We start from the raw sequence: 22948 nt of genomic DNA, 5'->3' as shown, positions 1-22948 counted from the left end.
TTGTCAAAACAACTTCTTTTAAACCTTCATTTGTTCCGGCGTAAATACAAACCCTCCGCTATTTAAAAGTTAAAAGTTGCGGGTTTTAGGTCTCCACAGAGACGATTTACATCGTCCTCCTCGGGTGACCATTAGCCAGGAGGGACTATCACTAGTCCCCTCTAACCTCCCCCCCAGGCGCCACCCTGGGAGTACCCCCCGGTAGAAGGTCTCACGGTATTCGCGTCCCTGGCCGGGACCGAACTCGGGACCTCTATAATAGAAATCGAGGGTTGTAACCTCAGCATTCCATGCTTTTATCTATCTCTGGTATAATTGGAAGGTTTTATCAGAAAAGATATATAAGAAGGACTCTTTTCACCGGCCGCCACAGGTCGACCCAGAAATAGCTCCAGGTTTGTATACTAGGAAAAATACAATCTTACAAATTTGTTATTTTTCAATAAGATGAGGAAAAGGAAGTACGTAAAGTATCATATCAGTTATTTTAATCACATATACAGTAGTTACAATTGGGTAAATAAACTGTTTTTAAAAACGTGTGTGTGGTAAGATACAAGTGTACAACACTCATAAAAAAGATTTTGCTGAAAATGTTTTGAGTATACATACATAATCATGAGTACAACATTAAATGGTGGAAAACATCTCTAACTACGCTTTTCGGATGAAGTTGTTTCATCCACTAGTGTGCTATAAAGAGAAGGGTAGAGAGAGAGAGAGAGATAGAAATACATAAACACACAAATAAAAAATATGGAGAAAGGGTCCAAGTCTTTTAAAAGTCACTGCCATCACTATTTACAAATGATTACATGTGGGTCAGCAGCAAAGATGTTCAGTCTTGCATCCTTTCTCTTGTGTCATGATCAACAGGGAAACTTGGCTGACAAAGAAAAGGGTTACTGATGATATGAACCCTATTTTTGGGTATTTCTCCCTCCATAACTATAAACAATGGCATTTTAAATCTGTTGCTATAGCCTTGTTAAATTGTAATTGAAGAAAACAAATCAGGCAACAGAGGTGTTCATCTGATCATTCCTTGTTCATTACATTATGGCATATAAATCATATACTAAATGTAAATTGTTCCATTATACAAAGTCATTAAATAAGGCATAATTTTTGCATTCCACTTGGATATACAAGTACCCTAATAATTTAACAGAATTCATGAAATGAACAATACAATGCTCAATTGTCTGTATATATATAGTATAGTACACACAAATCCTTTAAAGGTAATTCACTTAATTCTGTAAAAGTACTAAAGGAGCGAATGCAAGAAATATGCACTTAATTACAGTACCATCATTTACACTCGCAGAATATCAGGTATTTACAAAATATTAAAAAAAATACTGAAATGGAAAAACGGGCAATCCAATATGGCTGCCAGAAAAATAGAAATAGCAGCAGTATAAGTGATAAGTCCACTAATTGTTCATGTGCCGTAAATTTAAATTACTATGCTTTCAAAATAGGCCAGATCCAATTAAGCTAAATGGCTAAATTGCTGACAATCTTGACCAAAGAGGTATCACATCTCTTACAAGTACTATTCACAACATTCTATCTTCCTCGGTAATATTACGCTGTGGTCTGCAGAAAGTTAAGAGTACTTTGTGGGCATAGATGTAAAGTGAATGAGTTTTGTATTACTGAAGGCTTTACAGTTACACTCGAGTTAACTTGAAAACCTTCAAATACAAAAGTAAAAAGTATTATTCATTTGAATATTAATTTTGAGACAAAAAAACCCTTGTAAAAGAAAGTTGAAATATGCTTATGGTGGACTTTCACAAAACTTTTGTATTTACACCATAAAAATAACTTACTGAAGTATTATTATCATTATTATAACAGCTGCCAGCAAAGTCTGATGGCGTCAAATAATCAGAAGCACTGTATACATAAAGGCTGTTAGAGGTTCACCTCCCTCTTTAAAGTACTGAGGCTTTGTAACAGCTACACCCCTCAACTCACGCAATATGCGCTACTTGATCCAGGTCTGTTTGATTTTCGACGGGAAAATCACACACACGAGAAGATAAGAAGCTAAGGAATGTAGATGAAAATCATATAAAATGAAATATAATGATAAAATTAACCAAGTTGCAAAATGGAGGACTCTATAAAATCAGTTTCTGATTTCCAAGTCTCAAAAAAATTCCTCCCTTAATAACCCCTCAACTTCCCCTCCCCATATTGCTTGGAGAAGTGAGGAGCTGCAAATATCCTTTCTTAAACCTTCCCCTCCATGTTGATTTTCCTCATGATGGGATCTCAGTCCCATTCACCAACGTACATGGAGCGAGGGTGGAGGGGTGGTGGTGGCATAAACGCTCTGTTGGGCAGCGGAAGTCTTCCGTACAGATGGGCATATGGAGATTCGGTGAAATCAGAGTCTGTTGGGACAAAAAACAGAGTTTGAAAATGAGTAATTGGTACATGAACTATAATAATTACAATGGTTTGGTGAAATATTTTCATAATTAGAGGATTTTTAGTTTATTCTAAACTTAAAATATGGCAAGAGGGAAAATTAATGCAGAAGTGAAACATATCAACATTGCAACAAGCTATTAATTGTAAGTGCTTTTGATCTAGATCATGAATAGATTTCTTAGGCTTTAAAAAAAGTAGGAAAATAATTTTTCTACAGTTATAAACAGATAGAAAGAAGGGAAAATAGGCTACTGTATAAGAAAAAACTGACCCCAAATAGTACATGCCTCTTTTTAAGATTGCAAGAAAATTTTTAATTTTACTGAAAAGCACTGGGAACTTAATCCACAAAATTATATTTTATAATAATCACTTGTCTCATTAAAAACAAAACTAAAGAAATAATGAAACGTGAAACACTGATAGACTTTTTCCTTCAATATTCTGTTGTTTGTTATCCATTAAATTTTGTGGAATTTTCCCAATGCTATATTGCTTTCAAAGAAACTGGAGGGGAGATGGGACGATTTGGTGACCAAACATTTTTAATAAAGGTAAGACTACTTAAACATTCAGACCTACTGCAGTTAATAACCTGTTTTCAAATGTAGCTTTACCCAACTTTAAAGGTTTTAAGGTAACCAGCCAGGAGGGTTCTTACCAAATATGTCATGTTAATCTGAATTCATATTCAAGACAACATGAAATATTGTTCAAAATTTCTATTGTCCAAATGAAAGTAAAATTTCGTCACCCTCATAAACTAACTGCCTAAGTCATTTTCTTCACTAGTTGGGAAATCAAAAGAAAACCTTCTCATTTCCTAATTCTTTATATCATTGTCTTGGGTTTCAATTCGCAAATTCTTAACAGAAGAGTTTGTGAATTAGAATTTGTTAATTGAAGCTCAAGACAATGATATAAAGAATTAGGAAATGAGAAGGTTGTTTTTATTTCCCAACAAGTGGAGAAAATGACTTAGGCAGTTATTTTATGAGGGTGACGATATAGAAATTAGCCTTCTTTCTAGTTTTCCAGTGCTTTACCTAGTGCCATTCTGCTTCATGGTCTATAGAATGTTTGCTAAACTGTATTTTAAGCGAGTTACCCGTATTTATTAAAGAAATAACACCGTTATTCTACTTGGCAGAAATGATTGAATATAAATTACTCTTCATATTCATTAGATGATTGAATTATATGATGTATACAAGAATGTTTCTTATTCTTTCATCTACAATTGCATATTCAAAATATATACCGTTTTAAGAGTGATGTTTTAACTGATCAGTAATAGATCGTGATAGCAAGTACTATCTTTTAAGTAGTTTTACATCATTTCACTTATCAAAAATAAGAATATATCTTGTCGATTATCATCATTGGTAATATTTGAATTAGTCGATTATGATTAATCAATTTTAAATCTAATCATCTTGACTGCTGAATACCACGTTAAAGCACGTAGACATAAGTGTGTTTATGGACATATTGTGATAAAAAGTTTATTCATGCAGGAGAATGTAACGAAGAAAATTTACTTGGATTCCCGAGGTCAAATAAATGAAGTCTTGCAGCTAATCCGACCAAATGATAAAAAGACCAAAAAAGGTAAGAATGACACTAGTGCACAACAAACCATCCATCATGACAAGAAATGACTTCATATGTACAGACTCTACCGGGTATCATTTAACCTAAGAAGACTCATGATTTTACTGCCGTTGTGATGAGAATACTTTAGCTCTTGAGGGATCTGTTCTTACCTAGAAGCCTCTTGACGCCTTTCTTAAGCTTCCACTTTTTTGACTAAGTGTGATACACAGTTCATGAGTCCCAGTACGATTCCCATTCAGTTTCTAGGAAAGAATGGAAGGAATCGTTTGTTAATCGATCATCTGTGTGATGTTATTACCGTTATGATATCAAATGAAAAATAGACTCTTGATGGATGACCTCTCTTTCCAAATTCATTCCTTGTATTAAACAGGATTTATGGAATTTAATGAGACAGAAAATGAAGGGGGGAGACTGGATGAATTTTACAAAATAGAAATGCTGGCATGGAGATGAGAACCGGGAAGAGGAAGTTGATTGAAAATGAATCCCTACTGTATCTGATTTTGTTTTAAAACTGAAAAATTACATAAATTTGTAATTGCACTTTCTCGAGTGTGCTTCTTTGCCTTTCTCAACTTAGGTCATACAAGAATTCAGTTCATCATGTTACAGTATTTCTAGTCTGTGTTTCTTCCTCTTTTTTTTTTATATGCAATATAGCTTAATTTTACCAACAGGCAGTCAAGGATATGATCTTCAATCGACAGGGAATGTTGAAGTCAAAGTCAATTGTCAGTAATTGAGTCATGACATGTATTCTTCTGAACATAAGCCGCCCTGAAAAAGAGGGCACTGAAGTGTATAGGATGGAAATAATGAGGTAGAATCATTCAAAAGATGATGTGAATAGGAACAAAATAGTTAGGCACTTTTCTTGGTTAATATAACGAATTCGGATAAACAAACAGATCAAATTTATCTTTACTAATATGAGCTATAGTATTTTTTTTAACCAGGAGTAAAGCTAATGCCTTTCTTACTGAATTACAACTATTTTCCAATTATAGTGTCTAGATATTTTATAATTTGGAAATATGTGGTTCTAACACGCCCCAGTTTCTATACCAACACCCTATAAGGGTGAGCGAGCTGAGTTTATTCCTGGCATTCCATGCAACTTTTTTCTCAGGTATATTTAGCAGTATTTATACCTTAGAAATGGTGGTATAAAAGGAGCATTTCACGGAGCGACACAGGTCCCTTGCCCAGAAATAGATTTTTCCTTCGTCAAAATCCCTTTAGATGTCCAGTGTGAAGTAATAATTATTTACTGGCTGATTCTCATTCTGTGCTGAAACTTGTACTTCGTTTCCAATTTGAAAATGAAATTTGATGAATAAAAAATTTTCCAAGGTTCATTGGTTTTTTCGTTTTATGCTTGGGCATAATTTGAAATATGTCTTGTACTGTATTTCTATAATTAAACTGACTGGGATGAGTCTGGTGATACCTAGGCATTGTTTTTATTGGTATCATTAGGGCTGTGGTGGTCGATGTGCTAACGTCACTGACTGGTAAACATCAGACTAGGGTTCGAGTCCCGCTCAAACTCGTTAGTTTCTTTGGTCGCTGCAACCTCACAATCCTTGTGAGCTAAGGATGGGGGTTTGGGGGAGCCTATAGGTCTTATCTGCTGAGTCATCAGCAGCCATTGCTTGACCCTCCTTGGTCCTAGCTTGGGTGGAGAGGGGGCTCAGGCACTGATCATATGTATATGGTCAGTCTCTAGGGCATTGTCCTGCTTGAGTCCCGCTCAAACTCATTAATTTCTTTGGTCGCTGCAACCTCACCATCCTTGTGAGCTAAGGATGAGGGTTTGGGGGAGCCTATAGGTCGTATCTGCCGAATCATCAACAGCCATTGCTTGGCCCTCCTTGGGTGGAGAGGGGGCTCGGACACTGATCATATGTATATGGTCAGTCTTTAGGGCATTGTCCTGCTTGATAGGCCACTGTCCCTCTGCCGTTCATAAGCGTCCTTTAAACCTTTAAATGGGGTTAGTTTTCTGGGTTCCCAATAGCTTCTTTTTTAAACCTTGGGAAGAATGACTTTTTACTGGAATCCCTCTCAAGATTCCAGTATTACAAAAGACCGGACTAATTGTTTGAGCTTTCCTTTTGTATTTTTTTTATACAATATTGCTGTTTTTTTTTTTTACCATTCCTTACATTGGTTTCTGTATATTTGAATAGTAAAAAGTTATTGTACTTTTTTACTGCTTTCAGACACACTTTTGAATAAAGAGAGTGGCTTTTTACTAAAGAATTTATTTTTGTTCTATTTTTTTTTTACTTCAGTATTTGTATGCAATATGCTTGTATTTGTATGCAATATGCTTATTTATGCTAATAAAAATACACAACCACATCCCCATAACCAAAAGAATAATTGGTTACATTTGTCTGTGCAAGGAAATATATTTAAATACTGTACCACCTACAAAAGAAATGAGTTATATTTATTTTTCAGGTTTTCATCTAATATAGGGTTGAATAATTATTTAATTCTATTGACACCCTCTTAACTAGTAACCTTTTAGCTACAGCATTATCTTGACACTTTCTTCTGTTTATCAGATTCATGTACCCTGGCCCCAGTTAGAACATCCACTTGAATATGATCCCTTGCTGGTTGGGAATTTATTTATTTATTTTTTATTTAAAGGTAATTTGAATATAGTAGCCTTGTTTTGAGGTGCATTTGGGGGGATAGCTAGGTTGGTAGCGTCGCGGGCTCCTGTTTCAGAGGTCCATACTAAGCGTCTCCGCTAAGGCGCGAATAGTGTGAGACCTTCTACCGGGGGGTACTCCCCAGGGTGGCGCCTGGGGGGAAGGTTAGATGGGGCTAGTGATAGTCCCTGCTGGCTTATGGTCGCCCGAGGAGATGATGAAGATCGTCTCAGGGGAGACCTAAAACCCGCAACTTTAACTTTTAATTAGTGAGAGGTTTAAGAGTAGGAAGAAAAGAAGTGGGAACAAAGGTAGATTAAAGGGCTGAAATCTGGGCAAGGACCCTGTAATAATGCTTGAAGTACGTCGCATTACCCCCTTTAATAAATCTCCTGATATATGTTCCCCCTTAGTTTTGTGATCTACATTTTAAAATAGATTAGATTACTGTACTTATTTTAAAATTGAAAAGGTTTATCAGAAAGTGCATACACATCATCATGCATTTCATTATTCGCTAAGAAAGTATATCCTGTATATAACAAGATATATATGAAAGAAGAATACTTTAGTCGGTTTTTCGTCATAGGTCATGTACTGGGCATGAAGGTAACAACACACTTTTGAAAGTGAAGCGTGGAAAATGCTAGTCTAAGTAACGGTGCGTCCACACGATCCTAAAGACAACCGTGAAAACTTCCTTGCCAGAGCACAGTAGGGAACAGCAATGATCACTGATGGCATCAGACAAAGGAACACTGGGCAAACAACCACACTATTTGTAATTTGGGCAAGGAATTTTGACACTAGCATGCACATGATTCCAGAAGTTACCATGTTTACTGTGTGATATCTGGCTGTTAATTTTTTTTGGGGGGGTTTTGTCCCATATAAATATTATATGTATGGTTATAAATGCTTTTACCATCTCTCAAAAATATTATATCCTGTTTGGATACATTTGTTTTATGTATGGTTATAAATGTTTTTACCATCTAAAAAACATTATATCCTGTTTGGGTACATTCTTACATAATTGGGTCTAAAGTCTGATTGGTAACTATATTAGGTTTGTGGTTCCCCTTGCATTATTCCAAAGTGTTGTAATTACAATGCTTCAGTGGGATTTTATTTATTTTCCATTACATTAAGGTTATTTTGTTCTGCTCGGGACTGAAAATGACCTTATAACTCCCGAGCCCAAAATTCGACTGAGTTTAGTATCTGTATGTAGACATAGGTGATCAATTTTTCATACCAATCTTTGCCCAGTGAACAATTAAACGGACCATGGGACTATGCTACATCTGGTAGCATTGTGTTTAGCCAGATCCATGCCTTTTGGCTTTTAGTCTTCTGGCATCATCGGTGTTCATTCCTGCCCCCATCCATGTCTGGTGATGATGTTTGGCCGTCTGGTACTGCCTAGTCATGTGATTTTTTGCTAAAATACACTATAGTCTAAATAAGTGATTATGTGCTGATAAAACGAAGTAGTCTAAGTAAGAGAGATTATGTGCTCAAAAACACTATAGTCTAAGTAAGGGTGATTATGTGCTCGGAAAACACTAGTCTAACTAAGGTTGGTTATATCTTGAAAATACTATAGTCTAAGTGAGTGATTAAGTGCTTAAAAAGACACTAAGTAGTCTAAGTAAGGGTGATTATGTGCTATAAATACTAAACAAAATACCATGCTTGAAAAAGAACATTAATACAGTAAAGCTAAGAGAATAAGATAAATTCATGCAAAAAAAATATTAAATACAGCAGTCATAGAAATATGTTATCTTAAGCTTATAACGCAAGAGTAGGAATTCTGTTCTGCCAGAATCATACTTAGTAAACTGAAATAAATAGCATGCAGTAAAACAAATAAAAATTCTGGGCTATTCTTTACAAAACATTACTAAAAATTTTCTATTGTAATTGTTCTGTATAAACCTTATTAAGCTATGAAATGCACCTCGTCGAATCAGTTTGCTCTTTAGATATATATTAAATACATATATTTTTTAACCTCATAGGTTAAAAAGGCCCTAACATTATGAGTTGTTAATAAATAAATTCCTAAACAATTAATAAGGCACACTGGGCCTAAAATAAAAAAAAACATATTCATAATAAACTGATTTTTCAAGTAATTACTTGACCTAAATAGGTCCAAGAATAAAATTCTCTATGCTACTCGAGACCTGAAGAAATTAATTTTGAGCCCCTCTATGAACAGAGCAGCAATGCCCTTCATTTGACATCACAAATGTACCATGTAACGGTATAACAATTAACATGAATGGAAATTTGATTATCATTTGTCAAGAGGTTGCGTTGATATATAACCTAGTAGTTTGTAAGAGAATAGTAGGATACTGTTTAATTATCGTTTTGACTTGTGAAGAAAGACTGAACAAGTCTACATTATAAAACTTTTAGTGTATCATCAATGTAAACTTTATAATCTAAGGGAAATGGTAATATTCATTAGATTTAGTATTTTGTATGAAATAATGGAATGCTATTTCAATAACTTTTTATAGGGTCTTATCCTACTATTCTCTAAATCAACATTTGTAATCCTCAGGGACAATTATACTTAAAATATAACTAAATGAGAAATAAGGAAAAATAGGGTGATGATAATGATTAATATTAAATCTAATATTAGGCTAAATTATGAGGTAATAATATACAATAATGAGCATAAAGAGAATAGTTGTCCTAAACAGAAATGGAAGTGCGCACATACCATGAAACATAAAAGATTATATTCAAGTTTTTATTTATTTTATTTATGAAGAGACTATTTTTTAATTACTGGGGAATTCTAAAGTAAATTTAAATGTGCATTATACATGGAACAAGATTTTATCTTAACTTTGAAAAAGAAAAATGGCACTCAGAAATGAAAGTTCAAGTCAAGAAATTTAAAACAAAAAAGTACTGTCACTTTTAAAAAAAACGACATGCATTGAAATAATTTAAAGTTTCTAAGAGACAAAAAAAGCTGAAAATATTTGTACATGTAAATTACTGAAATAAAATACAAAAAATATGGAACAATTATTTTAAGTTCATACTGGTAAAAGAATCTTATTGAATAGAAGTAAATTTACAATGTACAAATTTTCACAAGGGAGAGAAACATTTTTCCAAAATGAAGAGATATAAAAATGAAAAAGCATGACTACAACCACCACCATTTACTTGTGTGAAAATTTTGCAATCTGAAAAACAGAAATAAAAGTTTGCAAGGAAGAATATAATCACTAACTACTAATGGAAGAGGTGCAGTTGCTCTTTCTTTTTACTCAAAGTATACCGTGAGGTAAATTTCACATACCAAAGCCCTATTAATCATAATTTTGCCCCCTTCACTCACCGTTTCTTGCTGGTAACGTTGGCACCCAAGAGCAGGGGTTGCGGTCTAGCCTGTGAATATTTTGGGCTTGGTTGTGTTGCAAAAGAGCTAGAAAAGAAAAAAGACACACACATGCTTAAAGAGACGGTGCATAGCAAAAGCAAATTGTGCTCCCTCGACATCTTGTAAACTACGGCACAGTTGTAAAAGGAATAGTAGTAATAGAAATAGCAGTATATAGTAATAGTATTTAAAAACAAAACAAAATTTAATTCAAGGTGACATGATTGCATAATGCCTATTCCCTTTCCAAGGCATTTTGTACCTTTTAAGACAGTGCATAATTTTTCCTGCTCAATCGAGTGCAGCTTTTGGTAGAGTTACTATTTATACAAATTAAATAAATGAACAGTACTTTATCTTTAAATGACCAGCCATATGAAAATCCAGTATTTCAATAAAACTATCTTGTTAAACTATCTATTAATATTACATCATAAACCTAAAGTATTTTAGCTTGAATACTAAGACGAAAATAGACTCAAAGACTGGGCTGAATGATTCATTATCAAAATCAGGGTGGCTGCAAATTACAAGACAATGTTGTAGAAGTTAGACAGCAGCTAAGTACAAAAAATAGAAGGGCATGAACATGAAGTGAAGGTACAAAGACAGGTGGAAAATTATTTTATCCTAAAAAAAAAAATTAATGTTAACTACAATGCACCACACACCCTTATATAGTATCCTTTTGTTATTTCTTGCCAATCCCTAATGCATTTAAGTATCATACGCACTATTACCTAGCAGGTCCAATGCTGCAGAGTTTAAAGCCCTGTCCACACGATCGAGCATGCCCGACAGGCAAACAGTGATACCAGGCCACAATAGTTAGTGAAAATGAGGGTTGATGACGTCAGATGCGGGAAAACTAAAGGCAGGGATCTGGCAACACTGCATGATGCCAGATCCCTGTCTGTGGTTTTCCCGCTTCTGACGTCATTCACCCTCATTCTTACTAAACCATTGTGGTCTGGTATCACTTTTTGCCCGTCTGGCATGCTCGATCGTATAGACAGGGCTTTAGGAGTAATGCTGAGAATAATACTGTAAATCTGTTCTGAATTTAACAATTACTTAAACAAGATATAATATCAACTATAAACTGACAAAACTGTAATTTAGAAGCAACAGAATGCAGTACCAAACTGATTAGTACATGGTATCATTTATTGTACATTCCATGCCATATTTGGTACAGTATACCTAATACTGGCGTCATTCTGAATTTCACTGTACACCACATATTGTGGAATTAGAATTGTTTTCAATAAGGCCAACAGATTTATTAACCCTTTTACCCCCAGGCTATTTGGAACTTTCCAACCCTTAACCCCCAGGGGTTATTTTTTTCAAGCACATTTTGAAGTATATTTTGTTTAAATTGCTCTAACAGCCTTAATTTTCGTCATAGAGAGGTGAGGTTGGTCTCATTCTCTTGGAAAATGCCTGAAGTTTCTCAAAAAATTATTAAAAATATGCAAAAACAAACGTAAATAGCAGTTTTTTGCAAGGACGTACCGGTACGTCCATGGGGGTAAAGGGATGAGTTTTGTGAAACGTACCAGTACGTCCTTTGGAGGTAAAAGGGTTAACTTCTTTAATTCGGGAACAAGAACCTGTGCCATCATAAGACCAACTTCTATATTATATCTATTACGATAATAGTAACCGCAGCCACATTCATTATATAAAAATTCATAAATCTAAAAGATTAAGGAATCGAGTCTACAAACAGTAAATGAACGATAATAAATGGAGTATTTTATACCCTAGCCAAAATTAATTCTTATTACTTTATCTTTCATAACTTTAATAAATCACAATCATGTCACCTTCCCTTGACCCTGAGACTCAAAAGTAGAGACAGGAAGAGTTGAAGCTAACACTAAATTCTATGCTGAAAAAAACGGAACAGGAGTTTTAAAAGGCACTGCAATTGTGACATGTTCATAACCAACAAGAGGAAAATGTCACATGGAAGTAAGATTCAAGGTGAAGGATACATGAGGATTAATATTTTGCTTAATAAGAAAAGGGTGGAGTATTTTCTTTGTAGGCGAGATGTTCTTATTCAAGTACTTTGCAGGTTATTATTTTAGGTATATACTTGGATTAAAGCTTTTTCATGTATCCTGCCTTGAAACAAAGTGTAAAATATCACAAAAAGTAGAAATTCTAAAGCATAAATAACATTTACAGTGATGTTAGAATTTATTTTTTTGCTAGTTCCGAGGTTTTCTACAAGCTATCGTTAAATAACCTTGGAAAATCTCGCTGCTGGTGTCTATTCTACATTCACCATCATCACCCTGCACGTATTTAAATAAAAATATATTTGCACAAGAAATTACCATAGTAGATTTTAATGATTTCTTAAAGAGGGATTATGTATAATTTGGGAAGAACAAACAATAATTCCACAAATCACAAATTTTAAAAGGTAATAAGTACTTTTCCTAGCTCCACAAACCTTAATGGGGGATTGTCTAATTTTGGAAGACCAAACAATAATTCTAAAAATCACAAATTTTAAAGGTAATATGTTCTTTTCTTAGCTCCACAAACCTAAGTTCTTTAATAGGGCTAGACTCTGTCGCCAGAATCTACCCCTACTAAAAGCACGAAGGCTTGTATTCATGCAAGAACAAACGCATCTTCGTAGCTCTACGACTTAAAATTACTGAATTATAGTACTGAAGTGCAGTATATGTTACTTTACTGAAGGTATTACACTATTGTGAATAATATCTAAAATGAAGTGCATAGGAGAGGAAGGAACTTCAAATGGTCACATAAAATTAATGCAGAAAGTAACTGATTTGCAATATTAAAAGCTAAAAATATCAGGAAGTTTCCTGTAATTTAGAAAATTTAAGAAATATAAAAAATACTTATGATACTTCTACTAAACAAAGGTAAGATCACATTCAGGTAAAATATCAGGCCATTAAAAAACAAATGAAATAAATTGTAACGAAACATTGAAATTAAGAATAATGAGCTGTCTATAAAATATTTCAGCCAGCCAGTATGGATATATTTTCTGTATTTGCCAGCTTGAATATCTTGATACTATAATGACGTAATTGTTATCAAGCCTAAAAGTATGAAATACTTGTCATAAATGTGTTTATGACATGCTCCATACACAAGGGCAGGTCTAAGTAACACTACCGAGAAAAAATGTCTATAAAATTAATTGTATATCAAAGTCGCAATTGAGTAAGCTTAGTCAAATACTAATTAAAATGAGACCTCTCAGCAATTGATAGCATATACAATTAAATACAGCTCTGATGTAAAGTCTTATAAGCACCTACATATAATAAAAGCATTTAATATTTAGTCCTATCTGATTGTGGGGAATCATCTTTATGGACTGACAACGCAAGCGCCTGCGTTTTCCATAAGGTAAGTCTAAAACGAACGAACGGGGAATCGTCTGAACAAAATTATGTCAAAAGATAAATTATACTAACAACAAATTTGCTACATCAAAAGCTGACTTAAATAACTTGAAATACTGTCCTGTACTGATTTACAATATGTTTACATACGAGGAAACTTAACTCTCTTAAACCCCATATCATACATTCTATATCCTGAGATTCTTGTTCCCTTGAGCCCCATGTGAAGTATTTTCCATTTAGTAATTTTTTCATTCCTTAATTATTTCTGCATATAAATTGTTTTTACAATATATGTAATACTATATCTCAGGGGATAGAAAATTACATTAATGTTAAATTCTTAGTGCCTATAGTTTTTGTGCCAAGATGTATTAAGTAAATAATGCATAAAAGGGGCCTAGGGCTAGGGGGATACATTTTTGTGTGTGTGAAAAGTGACAAAAAGTAACAAGACGAACTGTACTGAACACCTACAAAAACAATTTGGGAAAAAATAAAATTTGATTAGACTGATAAAAATAAATGCTACTCAATACAAAAGTAAGAATCTGACAGACGAAAACCAGCTGTCACAAATGACGAGGAAAATTACAAAAAACACATCATAACTGGCTGGCTTTTCATCCTTATCTTATAAAAAGAACTTTACTAGGCACAGAAACTATATACTGCACCACGTAAAGTATACAGTAATAGCTAAACTACGCAAGGGCCTTGCAATATGGAAAAAATTATGAGCAGGTTTAGTGAGTTCAGTTCTGATTGGTTAATATAAACAATGATCTTGAATTAATAAATCAACATCATGTTCAATATCTGGTAGGATGTATGAAATATATCCTGTTTTATGTTACCAGTCAGACAGAGTAATGTAGTTATACTCAGGCTTGTATCATTGTATGGTTGGGAATATTCAGTCTATTTCGATTAACTGGGGTCTTACTAAACATATTAGAATATCAGTCAGGTAGTCAAATGGAATTAATTTTGAGAACGATCATGCTTTTTACCATTAAGTCATGCAGTCATTTAATGCAAAATCCCTGTAGCCCTGGAAAGGCGTATACACAGTGAACTGTACAGTATATACAATACTATACTGTTATATGAGTAGACTTTTGGAAAAAGGGAAATTCATTTACTTAAAACAAAAATTTAGATACAAAACTATTCACTACTGACAAAATTTAGTGAACAAAATATATATTGAAGTCATTTTATGAAAGTATTTTTAATGACATAATAGAAAATATTTACAAAAAGACTTAAAAAAATATTTCACTTTGCTTTAGCTTTGTACATGCCATTTCAATTCGTGCAAGAAAGTTTGTTATGAATATTTAAAAATAATTTAAGCCGTAAAGCATACAGCACAGGAATTATGCAATAAAGACTTTTAAGACTACCTATTGTTTCTTTGAGCGTAAGAAGACTTTGCAATGCAAGTCAAGTTATTAACACTGCCTAAGAATGCATAAGCTATTTTTTTACATGTAGATTATACTGTACATAAAGCAGCAATAGTCTCCAGTTTAATGAAATAGTCACACTAAGTGATATGCAAAGCAATTTTGCCCTTCTGCTTGCTTTTGTAACAAGCTTACTTCAGGTAAGTTCTCAAAAAGTACCTTATTTCCGCTTCCTACGCTCAAAGGAACATCACTGCAGATGATCGATGTCTTACCCTTGGCAACAAGAAGTCGTTTGTGATGCGTCTGAGGAAGGACTGGTAGCGGACCATCCCATCTCAATCACTTCAGTCAGTCACAGTGTTGACGTTGATCGTCATGGAGGGAGGAAGGGATATGTATAGAGATCGTGGTTGAGGGGAAACAAGGTCACGGTGGGGTTGAAAACTAGGAGGCACGTAGCCTTTTATGAGGATTTTTTAACGGAAACAAATTGTGTTCTGTGATGGTGTAAAATGTTTACAGAGATAAACTACTGTAGAACTAAGAAGTAAACAGATACTAGCAAATAATATGCACTTCATAGGAGTGGAGTTTTTAACTAAGTAAATATCCCACAAGTGTGGAAAATGGCATTTATACATTTTGAAGGAGAAATTATATTTACAGTACAGATGTTGAGACATCCAAAGAATCTGATGTCAGAAAGTTCTTATATGCAAGACCCCTATCATGGGGAGGAATACAAAAAAATGGCTAAGAGAAGAAATTCATTCTTAAGTAGAAGCAAGGATATTACTACATTACATTTGAGGCTCAGAGTGAAGCCGAGGTCAGATGGAAGTACAGTTTTGTAGAGTATGTTATAAATGTTGTGTCACGGTAAAAAAAAAATAATTTTCAACTCTTAATATTTGTACAGCGTGTACATGTTCTTTAATTTGTCTTTATTGGCAAGTAAATAATTCAGAAACAAAGGAAATTTATATTTACTACAAGCATTGCAAAATAGTTGATATTATGCAACAATTTCTTATGAATCTGCAACTTTTGGTCATACTGTAATTTCTAAGAATCATTAAATTACAGTGAATGTTTGAACCTTTCTTCTGACTGGTTTCTTAATCCTAACTTTATCTAATTTACAACCAAAGATAACTACATAACTATATATCTTGTACTTGGTAATTAATATCACTTAATTTTTTAAAGGCAAAACTTTCCAAGGGATTGCCAATATAAGACGAAAATCCTAATTTTACATCGTAAGTTACTTTTCATCAAGGATATGAAATCCAACGACTTCCTTGAAGTGGTGCTAAGGAACGAAAAGGCCTGGTCCATAGTTGCTAATGTCTGTTCATTTAGACATGCGTCTGTGAAATTATTACCATATTTAAGTCCCTCATGAATAAAATTGCCATCAACCCAAATAAATTTACATAGACAAGTTTGCATGATTGAATTGAATAAAGATTTGGTTTCAAGTTGTGAAAATCAATTACTGTATAGGAACAAAAAATTATGTATTTTTATCTTGAATTATGTATTATTAATATTTAAATGTTCAAGGAAGCCATGAATACTTTTATGCGGTGGAATATTTTGCTTTAAAAGATTCAGAAGGGATTACTGGCATTGAAATAATGCTACAAATTCAATAGTAACTGTGCATAATCACTTATAATCAATAAACGGTAATTAAACAGTACATTGCTATTAACTAGATTTACATTATTATATAACTATTATAAATTTACCCAATGACTAGATAAATTACTTACAAAGTTAAAATTACTGTACTGTACACTGTTAATAGATTAATCTCTAAATATAGTACAGTGCCTAACTGAGTAATCACCCTCATTCTATATTTTAGAATTGAGCACAAAAGATATAAAACTCCAACTATAGGTATCTTAAACTCAACAACCCCTCCAACTAAAATAAACTTCTCCATCTGGAAGAAAACACTGAGCTGCTCACACAAAAAGGTCATTTGTAGTAATGTACAATACAAGAGAAATAAGAACTTTCATATTCAACATTTATGCTGGGACCTTTCAACTGCTCATCTTTTAATATGAACTATTAATCATCAGATGCTTGTGTCTACAAGGTTTCCTAAGAATACAAACCTAATCTACTTGCTTCTTGTACATGAAATTTACAAGAACTTAATACTCCAATATTATATTTGAAATAATTTGCTCTGAAATCAATGAGCCATCTACTTTGTAATAATATCACAAAATCTCTTAGCATATTTATAGTACACACATTTCCTTTAGTGAGTAAACATTATGAATATTTGGAGTGGTAAAGCCAAAAGCTTGTTGAGAAAGTTACCATCACAATTTCCGATTTACCTTTAATTTTCACTACTTGTGTAAAATTTCAGTCAGTATGCAAGAAAAACAGCATTACTGTATTTAAAGAATTTTGAACTACTTACTTGCCAATATTTTTACTGCCTTGATTCACTATAATCTATATTCCATAAGTTACAAAGGTAGAAAAAAGACCTAATATTGTAGGCAACAGCACACCATTTAGACAGTGTGAAAACCTACGTAATGTAAATTCTGCAACATTTACAATAATAACTATAAGAGGAACAGAAGGTTTTACCCTTTTCAATCCTCAACACCAGCATTCCCCTCATCACCATCATTATCATCTTCATGTACATAGTTATCGCTATCTGAATAAACTGGAGGATGGGAATCAATATAAAGTGGAAGAGACTGAGGGGAGGATACACCATGGTGAGGTAAAGAGGGTTGAGGAATCCAGTGGGGAAGAGGCGGAGGTGCAGAAAGAGCTAGATAAGTCTCCTCAGTTGGAGAGCCAGGGGTTGGAGACATGGAACGAGACTTCATTGACAAATTCATCCTACTATATGCGTGGGCGTGATGACGATACTGATGGTGAGGATGATGGTGATGGTGATGAGAAAGCTGGTGATAGTGTTGATGTTGCTGTTGCTGTTGGTGTCGTGTCAGAGTCTGTTGTTGTTGTCTTCGGTGGGTGTTGCTGCTATTGTTACTGTGGTGTGCGTAAAGGGGGTAGTGTGGGTGCGATGAAGTGGGGGGTAGTGGTGGTGGGGTGGAGGGAGCCTTACCCATGCCCGAATCGAAGCTGCGGGTATGCCACATAGGGCCTGGGGGACCGTTGACGTATGGGGCTCGAACCGGCTCAGCTTTACCCTTCGACTTAGATTTAGCGAAGTTGGGAATGCGAGCGCGGAGGCCACAATAGTAAGGGTCATCTGAAAAGTAAAGAAATACTTTAGTTCATTTTCTATATGTGATAATGATGATGATTATGATACTATAATAATAATGAAGATGATACAGAAATAACAATAATGATAATCTTAAATCTAAATGAGATTCTGTACTGTATATTCATTCTCTGTATCCACAATATACACATGAATCTAATTAGTTCAATATTATCTACAGAACCTTGATTATTGATACATACTGTATAATGCCATTATGAGAATATTCTTGTGAGAATTAGATTCAAAACAACCAGTGAACATTTTTGTATGGTAATAAGAGGAGATTCTCTTTCTTTGCCTTTTCATTGCTAGAGTGTTGCTTTTATAAATTGACAATAACAAGAAATACATGTAGAGTAAGTAAATCCTGGCTTGTAGCTTCATTTTTACTGTACATATCTTTTTTTATGAAAAAGTGCATTAACCTAACACAATGATGAGGAAAAAATGGAAAGATAAAAGAGAGAAAGTAGTATCATGATGTTGTTAAAAGAACCTTGTTGATAAAACACATATCTTAATCTTATGCAGATTTTTCATAATCTTTCTTGTCTGGCTAATAAAATCTCAATGGCTTTTTTCAAATTTTTTTTTTTATAGATTATATACTAAATGAGTTTCACTGAAAAATATAGTTTGAAAACTAATTTTCAATATTCTTTGTTTTAAACCCACTTTGAACTTATTCAAGTGCTTTTAGAAAGAATCAGTTTTATCAAGTGTGAGGCATAGGGAAAATTTGCAGCACTTCGATTATAAATTAGAGTACGTATTGGTTATTATCATAATGTGGCTTGATCTAAATGGTGTTCTCTAGACTTTACCATCAAAATAAAAGCTCAGAATTTACCCAAACTTTAAAATCTGACAGAGTTTAAAAACTCCAATGATTAAACATAAGAATTCATTCAGAGGACAAATTTTAAGTGATCACGTGTTTAAACTATTCCCTTATGATCACAGGGCTCAGTACAATATATTTCTTACAATATATTTCTTAAGAGCTGCAGATAAACTAATTTAAAAGAATGGCAAACTATATACTGTACTGAATAAAAATACAAGTGACCTTTCACATTCTTTGTGGTACTCCTCAGGCATTTCCCTGTCTTCTAGATGAGAGTACAGTAGTGTGTCAAGGTGAGCTATTCGACTCATTCTCACTTTCTACTGATTTATAGAATTTGGGCCCGAAATCCCGTGCTAAGGCCTTTTTTTCATTGAAATGTAACTGCAGAGTTACCTCTCCAATTACATTATGAAGTAAAACTTAAGATGCCAGAAAGCAAGAAGGAGGGGGGAACAGAAGTACAGAAGGTGCAGGCAGATACTGTACTGCAAAGACCATTCAGTACTGTCTACAATGCAATGATGGTGGCAGTAACCCCCTTGTGGGGCACTCAAATGAGTAACCTATAAATCCAAGATAATGTAACTAATTATAAAGCACAGGAAATAGCTTTAAAAATGTTGTAAAATGTATAATGAATATTGCAAATAAACGCATACCTATTCTTAGGTCTATGCTACAGTATACTGAATGTGAATATATGAGCAGTTTATGTTACATACAGCATATTGCTTAAATGTGTATGGACATGAAAATAAAGCAATTACTATACAGTAATATGCAGTATTGCCCCAGTTATCCATGTTGGATATAAGGGATGACTTTCTATTAGTGAATATGTGTGTAAGATTGTACAGTATATGTAAAAGAACACACCTACACTAATGGACACTCTCTCTTACCATATTTGCGATCCTTATTAGACTTGTTGTTATTCCTTGCGTTTAACTTGCGGAATGCGTTTTCATCCAGTACATCATAATCGGACTGTTGGATATAAAATCATTTCAATGTCATCCTTAGTTTATACATATTGCAATTTATTCATACATCAAAGGTTACTTTTTTTTTAATTCCTACAAAAAGTGAACAAAGAATAATATTCCTGGTTGGGTAAAGTTTACTGATTGAAAAACTCATGGAAAATTTATTTCAGATTGAAATATCACACAATATGAATAACTTGCTTAATGATCCTTCTGTACATATAAACTGATACCTAACTTAATAAGGGTTGGGATAAATATAACTTGAATTGAAAGCATTGCTGAGTATAAAATGAGATCAGTTAAACTTGCACATATTTATGAAAGCTCTAGTTACTTTGTTAATCAAGCATTACCTTTCCATTTGATCTAGGCACAGGTCCTGGTGGGTAGTGGGGATTGTCTCGTGGGGGCAACTTGGGGGGCTTATCCTTACGGTCCTTTCCGGAGGATCCAGAGGAAGCACCAGAGCCTGCGACACTGTAGGGGTCCTCATCAGGAATGGGGATCCTTGGTCGATTTCGAATGTTGGGAGCAACTTTAGCTGTTGGAAAATACGTCCACTTATAAAAATTGTAATTACAATATAACCAGTGTACTATTACTATGGACTTTAAAATTCTTTAAAAATGCATCATTCCTGCAAAGTCTGATATACAGTGGAAATACTTGAACATATATCCACATGAAATAATTCAAGTTGCACAGTATCAACCTAATAAGTCTGGTATGAAAAAAAGGAGACTACAACCAACCATTATATAGCACAGTATATCAAGAGAACAAAAATGTAATTTCATTTTGCATATACTGTACGCGAAGACTAAATCATAAGTAAAACTCACATTATTATTATTTCAGTACTTTATATTGTGCAATGTATATCCCTATTTTCTCTCCTGCTCTTTAAGACCTTCTACGCATATGTGACCAGTATATAATCATTTTTTAAACCAGAAGTCATGTAACAAAACACCCTCAAGGAGACTAACTTTAGTGTCTGGTTCTTATTTTCTCTCTCTTAAATTTTTAGATTTCCAACTGGGTTATATTAAGCTCGTTAAACCTTTGTAGGACTCCTTAAATAATCCTTTAAGTCATCCTACACATATCTTTCTTGCATGGTATGAATCGGGGTTAAACGGTCAAAACAATCCATTCTAAATTTCTTCCGTGTTTTTGGCAATATTCCTTTAAACACAAAAACATCTGAATTATACAAGCACTTTACTCATTTTTCAAGTTGTTTTAATCTATAGTATCAAGGAGGGGAATTGGCATTTATCAATAAATTAATGTCCAATGATCACTTTATATAACAGCCCACCCTCTTGTCTCCGCATTAATATTGCACATACTGTACTGCTATATCATCTATGAAGGCTGACTTCAACTGATTTTGTTGAGCACCTTGATCTTAGAAGTTTCTCTTCATGTGGTGAGTTTTATAGAGGTTCATATATAATAATGATCTTGGGATTTTTTTTTTTCTTTTTGTATATGAAGGAATACTAAAAAGTATAAACAATTTTAACACATTGAAAATATAAGATAACAACTTCCAGTAGCTAAAACATGAAGACAAGCACGTAAAGTTGTAGATTACAGTCATGCCTACTATGATAATGATATTGTTAAAGAACACTTGTACTAAAAAAATGAGGTAAGCTATTTGAAAAAATAATCAAAGAAAAAATTTACAAAAAAACATTATATCAAGATAATATTCAAACTAACTAAAACACATTAAAAGGAAAAATTATTACCAATAACTACAAACCAATGCAAACTGGTACAACAGTTCTCCCTTTATTCCCAATTATTATTACAGTATTATTATTAGCCAAGCTACAACCCTAATTGGAAAAGCAAGATGCTATAAGCCCAAGGGCTCCAATAGGGAAAATAGCCCAGTGAGAAAAGGAAATAAATAAATGATGAGAACAAATTAACAAAAAATCATTCTAAAAACAGTAACAACGTCAAAAACAGATATGTCATATACTGTATAAACTATTAAAAACGTGAAAACAGATGTCATATATAAACTATAAAAAGACTCATGTCAGCCTGGTCAAAATAAAACCATTTGCTGCAACTTTGAACTTTTAAAATTCTACCGATTCATCAAAATGAAAACGTACCTGGAGGCAATTTACTCTTAAGCATATCCATGGCAACAATATTGACCATCATGACCCAGATGGGACAGTCGAGGAGATCTGCCTCGTTCTTGACGAAGGCGATGATGCACACGCACTGCAACTCTAGCTTGGATCTGTCTGGGTACTGACGACGCATCTCACGGTTGACGTTCTGCTGGAATTTGTTCATGTCGAACAACTGCAAGAATAAAGGGGAATATGAATGTCGCTATAATTTGCACCTGGTCAGAAAATGGGTGGCTAAAGAAGTGACAGGATTAAGACTTGAAGAAAGGCTCAGATGGGAGCATAGTATGACATTATATCTGGCCCCATATAAGGAAAGGAGGACCGTACATAAGACTTCCAAGACATATTCTACTGTATTTTCTCAAGGGTAGATCTATTTCAAAGGCTTCATTTCCCTTTCTTAACGATGAATGTCCCTATGATAATTTGCACCTAGTCAGAAAATGGAAATGGGTAGTTGAACAGGGTTGCTAGATATGTTAGTGTAAAATTCCCCAAAGGCCCAAACTTCATATCCCCAAACCAACCCCAAAATCCCCATTTCCACAAATATATTTTCTTCTGATCATGCAGGCTGTAGGCTTTACTCATATACAAATTACTCACCATACTTCATATAGAGTGCTAAGTAAATTAATTGCAACAATATAAAGAATTACTAATTTTTGT

The 22948-nt window shown here is 33.9% G+C and overlaps 2 protein-coding genes across 2 annotated transcripts in view; one reads left to right on the top strand and one right to left on the bottom strand.

The window, feature by feature from the left end:
• Positions 1 to 7345, top strand: part of LOC137614376 (26S proteasome regulatory subunit 10B) — a 67821-nt gene extending 60476 nt beyond the window's left edge. Inside the window, exon 8 of the mRNA XM_068344165.1 lies at positions 7330 to 7345. The gene's annotated coding sequence lies outside the window, so the exon portion shown is untranslated. The remainder of the gene's footprint in view (positions 1 to 7329) is intronic.
• Positions 511 to 22948, bottom strand: part of LOC137660073 (uncharacterized) — a 25604-nt gene continuing 3166 nt past the window's right edge. Inside the window, exons 4-9 of the mRNA XM_068394795.1 lie at positions 22250 to 22448; positions 20462 to 20649; positions 20022 to 20106; positions 18105 to 18251; positions 10120 to 10206; positions 511 to 2411 (exon numbers count right to left, since the gene is read on the bottom strand). Coding sequence (XP_068250896.1) covers positions 2290 to 2411; positions 10120 to 10206; positions 18105 to 18251; positions 20022 to 20106; positions 20462 to 20649; positions 22250 to 22448 — 828 coding nt within the window. The 3' untranslated portion in view covers positions 511 to 2289. The remainder of the gene's footprint in view (positions 2412 to 10119; positions 10207 to 18104; positions 18252 to 20021; positions 20107 to 20461; positions 20650 to 22249; positions 22449 to 22948) is intronic.

Source organism: Palaemon carinicauda, chromosome 20 (assembly GCF_036898095.1).
Source record: "Palaemon carinicauda isolate YSFRI2023 chromosome 20, ASM3689809v2, whole genome shotgun sequence".
NCBI classification, from domain to species: Eukaryota; Metazoa; Arthropoda; class Malacostraca; order Decapoda; family Palaemonidae; genus Palaemon; species Palaemon carinicauda.
This window is presented reverse-complemented; position numbering and strand designations above follow the sequence as displayed.